Source organism: Corvus brachyrhynchos, unplaced genomic scaffold (genome assembly GCF_000691975.1).
Source record: "Corvus brachyrhynchos isolate BGI_N302 unplaced genomic scaffold, ASM69197v1 scaffold4, whole genome shotgun sequence".
Taxonomy (NCBI): Eukaryota; Metazoa; Chordata; class Aves; order Passeriformes; family Corvidae; genus Corvus; species Corvus brachyrhynchos.
This window is the reverse complement of record NW_008237878.1, coordinates 6,942,068-6,951,546: the sequence shown is the minus strand read 5'-3', so window position 1 is coordinate 6,951,546 and position 9,479 is coordinate 6,942,068. Positions and strand designations below refer to the sequence as shown.

The 9,479-nt window shown below is 41.0% G+C and overlaps 1 protein-coding gene across 1 annotated transcript in view; it reads right to left on the bottom strand.

Annotated features, from left to right (window-relative positions):
• Positions 1–4,060: 4,060 nt before the first annotated feature.
• Positions 4,061–9,479, bottom strand: part of TXNRD3 (thioredoxin reductase 3) — a 12,035-nt gene continuing 6,616 nt past the window's right edge. Inside the window, exons 7-15 of the mRNA XM_008632238.2 lie at positions 8,940–9,055; positions 8,606–8,831; positions 8,289–8,381; positions 7,773–7,849; positions 7,054–7,210; positions 6,747–6,854; positions 5,762–5,857; positions 5,416–5,550; positions 4,061–5,288 (exon numbers count right to left, since the gene is read on the bottom strand). Coding sequence (XP_008630460.2) covers positions 5,226–5,288; positions 5,416–5,550; positions 5,762–5,857; positions 6,747–6,854; positions 7,054–7,210; positions 7,773–7,849; positions 8,289–8,381; positions 8,606–8,831; positions 8,940–9,055 — 1,071 coding nt within the window. The 3' untranslated portion in view covers positions 4,061–5,225. The remainder of the gene's footprint in view (positions 5,289–5,415; positions 5,551–5,761; positions 5,858–6,746; positions 6,855–7,053; positions 7,211–7,772; positions 7,850–8,288; positions 8,382–8,605; positions 8,832–8,939; positions 9,056–9,479) is intronic.

Here is a 9,479-nt window from a genome sequence, read left to right as displayed (position 1 = left end):
AGAATGAGAGAGCAGCTTGGTGGGCAGCTGATGCCATCCAAGGTTAACCCACCTCACCTTGCTTAAAGAATTTGCATAGGGAAGTCCAGGAATTCAGCTTCTCACAGGCCGCCAACAAGATGTGACACAAGTGCAGGCCCTCAGCCAGAAACAGCTCCGTGTCAAACAGATCCTCTTGGTGACATTGCCCTTAACACATCTCACTTCAGAACTCTCAAATGCTGTGCAAACACCAGCTCGTCCTCTCACTCACGCAATATAAGCTTCTCCTCGGAGATGTTAAGTAACCAACTCGGTCACACCACAGATGCAAAACAAAGCAAAGCTTTAACCTCTGCTGTCACAGCCCACATTAGCAAACCCGAGTACAAGGCACAAACACATTTACAGAGTCTGCATTTTGAGGTCAGGATCAGCAAGATGAACTTCAGCCCCTGTAGACTGCAAGATAAATTAAATGTGAACATCTCAACAGCAGAATCTCAGGCTTCCTAATTTAGAAACTCAGCTCCTTTAATAAGAGGGAGAGACAAACCAGAGCCTGAAGGGAAGGGGCTGTTTAATGATGCTTCATCCAACGTGGGAGGCAGCTGGACTGGTTCCCAAGCTTTTTTCCTCCACCTCCCTGGCCCAGCAGAGACCTTGAATGTTATGGAGATGCCAAGCTGGCAATCAAGGAGCACTTTTCATCACCTTCGAGAGGAATAATCCTTTTCAAGTTTGTCCCTCAGCTGGGAGGAGGAAGGGATTGGCAAAGGTCAATAAAATTAACATTCAAGAGCAATAGAAATGCAATTGGGCTGTAATTGAAAGCCTGGAAAGTGCCAGAGGAAAGGGAAGAGAATTAAGGCAGTTTTGTAAGGGGGTGTTTGCTCCAGGGAAAGTGTGGGGCCTCTTATTTTGGGGAAAGAGAGTAGGCAGATCTCATATCCCACAAGGGAGGCAATAATCTTGTCAAGGGGGACAGATGAGTAGAGAAACAGAATGAATCAAGCTGAGGGAAGTTCTTCCTGCAAAGGGATGGAACTGTGCATAGTAAAGTCCACTTCCCAGTCTGCTCACTGGACTCACTACCTACACCCAGAAAAGATGGCACGGAAGATGCAGACACGCGCCTGGCAACAAACCTGCCTGATACAGCCCCAGCAAAGCACTTTTACCACAGGCTGGCATAGGCTCTACCACAATTTTTCATGCTGCTTGAGGCAAGAGAAGAAAAGGTGAGTGAAAAATCCCAGATGAAACCAATCCTTCCCCTTCCACCAGTTTTTTCCTCTTGTGCCCAACCCGTGCCAGTGTGGGCCCCCTGCCCCCCCAATACACATTTCCAGCCCCTTCACTTCCACTCCATCACAGCTGCCACAGCCCAGACCCCATCCCTGCTCCAAATTGCCTTCGCCCACACACCATGCAAGCCCCAAGTCAGAGCACGTCCAAGGGAAGGTTACATAAAGAAGTCAGTGCCAGGTTTCCAAGAGTCACATTTTTACAAGGCAAAGTGGTGGTGAGCCCTGCCAGCATCTACCCACAAGCATCAGCCTCTGTGAAAAGCAAACAGTAACAGCGGAGCAAGTGCTACTTCAAGGGAGTTTCTGGTCCAGGCTCCCGGGTTCACTGGGGTCTCAGTCCACTCCTTACAGCTTAGGTGCACCGGCAGCTGGCAGACACCACCAGGGCAAATCCATCCCAGCAGGAAACTGGGCAGGGTGTAGTGGGAAAGGGAGACAAACCAAATTCCTCACAGGCCGTGGTACACACAGAAGCCCCCAACTCTTGTATTTCAGAAAAGAGTGCAGTAGTAATTTTTAACCAAGTTAACTAAAGAAATAACACTTCTGCTCTCTCAGTGGTCAAAACCACAAAGCTGCTAAATGGTGGCAAATCTTACAAATTAAATCTTCCAGAAAGTCTTTTTTTAAAGACAACTTTTACCATGTAGAAACTAGAAGTTTTTAGATTTTCACCACTATAACGTTTGGATTACACATTGCAATTAACGTACACATTGCAAGAGCAGAAAATTATTTCAAGAAAAGCTAGTAAAAAATACTATAGGTCAAAAAACCTTCAAACTTGGCTATCTCTACCTGAACCTCTAGGTAAGAGTCACTTTTTTCTTCCCGATCCAGATCCATCTGCTGCAGATGATTTTACAGCTTCCCCTTGCAGAGCAAGCACCACAAAGCACATGACATTCAGATCCATTACTATTTTTAGTTAAAATGCTTGATCCTTCCTTCCTCTGTTGTTCCCAACTCTTCTAAGGCACATCCAGGAATTTTTCCCTTGCCAATTTTCAGGGAAGGCTTGACAAGCACAGGATTTAAACATGTACTTTTAACTCCTGTTTAGAGCTAAGGAAAAAAACCAACCCTATTTTTTCAATTTTCTTCCAGTATGAGATGTGCTGAGAAAAGGTAAACACTTTGAGTCTTTGTCAAAAGCAGCTCCAAGGGGAATTGTGAGAATCAGCTTTAAACAGTTCAGTTACCCAGGAAAAATCGTTTGTGTGTTATTCTCGCATTTCAAGGCTTATTACAGATTATTCAGATCCCCTTTTGTTTCTGACTTGCCCCCACAGCTCTTGCACAGGCCAACTTCAGCTGCTTGCATTACTCAAGACAAATTACAGTGCACAAGATATAATTAAAACTTATGCTATGTGGAAAGCCATCTACTAATTTGATGATTAAGTGTCTTCCATGTTTACAATAACTATAATCATAACCACTTCTGGACCTGAAATGGATACATTTCACCAATAAGTTAAAAAAACTACACAGCTTTGCCGTTCATTCAGTGTTTCAAGAGCTCCAGTCCAGATACAGAGTGCCATAATTATCAGTGATCTAGACAAGTAGCTAAGCACAGATTCAGTCACATTTGAGCATTTTCAACTACAGCTTATAAAAGGTTCCTGGTATTAGAGCATGAATAAAATATCAGAGTGTTTTAAGAACACAGAACAGCTCTTCAGAATTTATTGAACATTTATGACAACAGAAATGTAAACACCAATTTGCCTTTAATGCCACTGCTGGAGTGTCCTTACTACCCAAACTCAGGGTATTTATCTGGTTGTTACAGGTTCCACTTCTCAGGTTTTACCACCTTCTCTAACACCTACTGTCCAGCTCAAAATTTTGGCTTTGATCTATGTCTTGCAGTCACAGCACATTTTATTTTACATGTGAGCCTACTAAAACACAAGTGACATGTTCACTTCCTCCAGCTATTAGCTACCTACTGTGTATTTTAACTGGAGACTTTTAACTGTGTAAAAGTTCTTGGTGCCACCAGCTCTATGTATCACCTAGAGCTGACAGCTGGGGCAAGCTTGACTTAAGGAACATCTGCAATTAGGACACTGTTACAGATATGCAAGTGGTAATTATTGATCAATTAACATGAACCTGCACATCAAATCTCAACTTGAAATAAAACTCAATTAGTGCTTACTAATAGCAAATTCAGGAATTAGCACTCATTGACTCAGCTTCCTCCTTCACTTCCTCTCCAACCAGGTTAACTTTGCTGTTCCCAGTCAGTTTGTTGTTATTTCTATGGGACCAGAATTAGTAACTCCTCAGAGCTCTGCAGCAAAGCAGCACCTGCAGCTCAGGAAGCATCTCCACTGCCAAGTGAAAGTATTTTGCAGTGCTACTGGCCACCGAACAAAACCCCAAAGTCGCCAAGTTATCAAACTTGAACACCAGCAAGATTTGCTGCTAACACTAACTAGAGTCTACTGAGCATCTTTGCACAGTGTTGCAGTTAAACAATGCAACTTTAAGGTATTCCAGATCTTCTGGAATATACAGAAATGGTGTAAAACTGTTCTTTCAGTTTGAACTCACCTAAGTTCAATTCTGCATACCCAAACAGAAGCATGTTTAACTTCTTGAGCAAGCCCCCAGGCATGACAAGACAACTTGTTTCTCCATTTAAAAGATTACAACATGCACAAGTCAATAGAGGTTTTAGTACTGCATGGGATAAACAACGTAATTGAAGCCCAATAAAATCTCAGGCAACATAAACCACGAGGTCAGACACCAGAGAGTGTTGTATGCATTGTTTATTGAACTTCAAATTGCATGGTACGTCACAGATTAAATAGTTAAAAACTGGTTACTATCGTACAATGTTCAGAACAGTCTTTCAAAACAGCTCTTTGGACAAAACTAAGAGCCAGATTCAAGCACAATTCCCCCAGGACAGAATGCTAGGGGTGGAGGAGAGCTTCAAACTACTGACAGTACACAACACTACACAAAGCACAGCAGGTCATTGCTCTGGGCTGCCACATGATTCAGAGCAGCTCTGTATAACACCTTCCACCTCCATGGGCAGGCACCTACTGTGTTAGTGGGACAGAGTCTGCTTCTCCAAGACTTCAGCATTCCACATAACAGCACAGACATAATTCTGGGTTCTGTGAGGTTTTAAACTACAGAGCTGAAACCAGATTTAAGCAAACTGACATGGTCTTGCACTTACACTCTTCAGCCTTGACACACAAGACACCTACAACTCAAATTTTTATTTTAAAGATATGATGTCACCTGAGGTCAAACAACTGTGAATGTGAACAACAGTGGTGTCTTAGGCTACGCTGAAGTTTTAGACTGCTTGGGATGGGAGACTAGTGCTTGAACTGCACCGCTCAACACTGCATCCTATTTATGCCATCTTGCCTCAATTGAGCATACAATTAAGTATAACAAAATGCATCAAAAAGATAAATCAGTCAAATGTAAACTGTTGGCAAGAATCACTCAATTATAATATTTGTCTTCTATTTCACGCATTTGTACAAGACACTGGAACTAGAAGCATTAGCTTTAATTTGTGCAATTTAAGAATTTCCTTCAGGAGGAGTTCAGTCATCTGACTAGACAAGAAGCTCCCAGCCTTGCCTGGCAGCCATCAGTCGTAGCTCACCTCACGAGAAGGTTCCGAGCTGCAACGTCAAAAAAGCACCGCAGTGCTGATTCCAAGCAAAGTCAGGATTTACAGTCCGAGATTTCCCTGCTGCATTACTGTTCCCATGTGCAACACAACTCACACTGAGGAAGCCTCTTGAAGGCACCACTCCCAGCTGCAGCACATACAGTGGTACTGATGCAAACGTTTTACTTTGCTGCAAAGCAGTTGGATGGATTAGAGCTTCCACAGGACCAAGAGTGCGCAACATGGAAACATGTAAAACAGCAGGTTTAACCTCAGCAGCCCTTCTGAGTGATGTCCTGTCCAGAAGATTTGGTAATATCCATTGTAGTGAACACCTGTAAGAGACCAAAAGAAGAGCTTATTTACCATTACCTGCATCATCATCTGGCTGCTGATCTCCTCTTGGTAAAACCACCTTCAAGAGCAGGTTTTCAATCAGGCTGTGCCTTCCCCACTTCTTACCTCTGCACAAGTAGGATGGATACCAATTGTTTCATCAAGTAATTCTTTGGTGAGACCACATTTGATTGCAGCAGCAAAACCCTGGGTAACTTCACCAGCATTAGGCCCAAGAATATGCAGTCCTATCACACGATTCTGCAGAACAGATGAGAGAAAAACACAAGTCAGTACCAGGAAAGGTTTGACAAAAGCTCTAGTGTGTAACTCCCACTACACTAAAAATGTTATGCAAGCAGGTCAACAGCAGAGTCTTTAAGAAAAAATTAACTACTCCAAATAAAGTAGGTCTGCAGTTCTTTCCATTTCAAGAATACCCTCAGCATATCCATTCCAGCTTGCTACTTACATTGTCCTGTTTATTGCAGATAATCTTTGCATAACAGGTATTGTTATCTCTGCCTGGCACTGTCCATTCAAGTGGCCAAAACAAACTGTGATAAACCTGTGAGAAAACAAGAAAAAGAGCATTAGAGTTTCATTAATTAATTCAGCCAGGCATAATTCTACTTTTTAATATCTTTACAAATAGGTGGTTCAACATTTAACCCACTATATTCTTGTCTATAAGAAACTAGACAAGAGTAATTTTTGTTCCACTTAGCCCAGAGAGTCCATCCTCCAAAAGTCAGCAGAGGAAGACTTGACTCAAACCATGTAGCTCTGATTTAAATACTTGACAAAAACAGCAACAGCTACAATATACAGTGGTTGCAAATCGAACTTTGAGAAAGTGCAAAATTAATATCCAGTTACTGTAAGTTTAAACCTATTATGCAAAACAGTTAACAGCAGATGCTCAATAATGTCAAGTGATTTTAAAAGATGTAAGGAATTAAGCACAAGGCATGCAAACAGCTTTAATGTAACTCCTCAGAGATGTGCAGGAGCCAGAAACTACCATAAAATGGGCAAGTTATGCCCAATATTCCTATAGACATATGGTAAGATCAGCAAAAAATCAATTCACTATTCAAGTACAGTGAACCAGCAGGAAACAGTTCATCCCAGGAGTTTGGTACACTTCAGCAAGAAGCCTTTAAATCATCACAACAAAAACCACCCCTACAGTTCTGCAACCCAAGTCTGGCCTCCTGAAGTCAAATGCTTCCTTCTCAGCCACCTGCAAATAGTTATGCATAATTGTAATGGCATTAAGTCCAGTCCTGGGTTTCTGTGAGTGCAGTACCTTGCTGGCCAGATGAAAACACAGCCACAACAGCTCTACCCATCTAAATTCTAATCTTGTTAACACTATGCCTTGAATATAAAGCAGCAAGGCCCAAGAAAAACACCCTCAAGCTACAAATTAATTGACTCTCGGGTGTTCTTACCTCCAAGTTTTGCTTTCCATATTCATCTATGGCTCTTTCTTCAGGAAACCCACAGCTGCCATACTCTAAAGGGGTAAACACTGTTGTTGGTACATTGATATAGTCACACTAAAAATAACAAAAAAAAAATATTTAGACTATGCAAGTTCTATATAGTACATAACAGAAAAAGTTATATTAGCACTTTTTTTCTTTTTTACTAAACACTTGCAGAGCCCACAGACAAGTGGATAAATTAATTCATGTTACTGCAATTTTGAGGCAAAAAGCTTAGAAATAAGTTGAAGTTGCATGCTTATAGCTTTACCTTTCTGGAACTACCCCCATAGAGCCTTTGGGCCAGCAGTCTCCCTGCCTGAATGGCAACTGGAGTAAGTTCAAGCTTTCCATCCAAGATATCCCCAATAGCATAAACGTAAGGCACATTGGTTTGTTCTTCATCATTTACAGGGACTTTCCCATTCCTTTAAAACAAACAGAAGACCACAGAATTCAGCATCACAACTTTCCTCAGATCTCTGCAAAAAGCAGAGGGGAGAAGCTCTATTCTAACTACTGAGCTCATTTCATTAAATATACTTATGACTTTTTTACTTTAACTGCAAACTCTTCAGAGCATCAATCAGCTCCAACTCTGACAAAGGGCTGAAGTCTGTACTCAGTGGGCCAGTTCTGACATGAACAACAGTGCCTGGCTGATGACAGTCAAGCTATCCAACATCTTTGGACTCACAATCTTTCACCTGATTATTATACAGCTCTGTGCTTTAAGCACAATGACCAACCAGTAGGTATTAACTCAGAATAGTTATTTTACAAAGTACATACTAAAGAAATTAAGTTAATGGACAACTGCACTCAAATCCAGGACAAAAAAAAGGTTTCAAAGGTTCACATAATTGCCATATATAAGAATGAGAATTAAAAAAAAAAAATTAGAAAAACATCAGTATCATGAGGTATTTTTAAAGAGGTTAAAAAAAAATCCTTGCATTCAGTGGTTTAAGGGAGTTCAGCAATACTCACTTCTCATTGATTTTGACACCGATTGTCTGTAAACCAATATTCCTGGTACATGCATCACGACCAATGGCTAACAATACCTAAAAAACACCAAAAATTAAATGCAGTAACTTTATGCAAGAGAAGTATATCACAAGATTTCCCCTGGTCTTTCAGTGAAAACACTAAAGCACATGAATAAAATGACTTCCAAATTTTTTTCCAAAAATTTGAAAGAGCCACCAACAGCTCAGTCTCCGCCACGTGCAATTTGTTTTAGAGATGCAACAAACAGAAAAACAAAGCAAAAATAGAAGCAACAACACTGTTTATATAAACTAAATTCCAGGCACATAAAGTTTCACCCATATTGCTGACAGGGTTCAACTAAAGACAAATATTGAATTTTCACTTATTTTTTTTCTGCCAGTAGTTTGCGTGAACAACTTTTTAAGCAGGATTTCCCTTCAAGTTGTTCAAGTATTTTAATACTTTTCATGTGCACCTATAGTCAGTTATTTCAAATCCAGAAATGCTTACAGTGTTATATTCTTCTTCAAGGATCTCTGGTCCCTCAGTAGACTTTGCTGTCACTTTCAGTCTTCCTGGCATTCCTTGCTCCAGCTGCTCAACCTGTGCAAATTTTTGTAAGCTTAGAATGACCTGAAGCAGCAGAGCTCACTTCCATTGTCATTCAAGCCTTGACCTGCTAATCTATCATTCAACAGTAAAAAAAGCTCAGTCTCATAAAACATTTATTTCTGCACAGAGCCAAAGCCTTCCCAGACAACAGCTGCATTTTACAAGTGCTGTTTAAAGTAACGTGTTAAGAGAAGAAAGCTGAAGGAAGCACTTGCCTGAACAGGTACAAACTTCCTGATGAACTTCACGCCGTGTGTTTCCATGTGGGCACCGACTTTTTCTGCCATTTCTTGGTCAAAGCCCCGCAGAAGAATGGAACGCACCATCACTGTGACATCCAGACCCAGGCCAGCCAGGAACCCTGCACACTCCAGAGCCACGTAGGAAGCACCCACAACCAGAGTCTTGCCAGGGCAGTAAGGCAGGGAGAAGAGGTCATCACTGAAAAGAGAAGAAGTGTTAAGTTACAAGGTTCTTCCAACACAAGCTTGTTTGTCTTGGCAAACACTAGAGCAGACAAGTTCAGTCTATTGCACCTTTTCATCTCACCTTGTAATGCAGAATTCTTTATCTCCAGGGATACCCAGATATCTTGGCCTTTCTCCTGTTGCCAGGACAAAAGTCTCTGCTGTGTGATAGGTTACTTGTCCTTTTCTGTTAGTTGCCTGTTGATGAAGACACAGTTAAGAGAGACATTTTCATATGCTGTAAGAAAAATTATGTAATTCTCCTTAATTATTGTAGAGACGCTTAAAAATCAAGAATATGCATTTTTAAACAAGAATTAATGCATTCAGAGATGCCACACAGGTCACTGAAGAACAACAGGTTTAAACAACAGACTATCAGGCTTTTCTCACGTTAGAGCATTTAAAATCACTTACTCTTTGGATCCTGCCCATTTTAACTACTAATTTGGATCGGATTATTTTTAACAACTTGACTTCCAAGTTCTAAAAAGCCACAACAAATTAAGACAACCCCCTTATTCCCCCAATAAAAGGCCAACACAATGCTAGGGACAGAATAACATCAATTACTCCTCAGGCTAATGTAAAAATTAAAAAAAAAAAAAAAAAAAAGATAAAA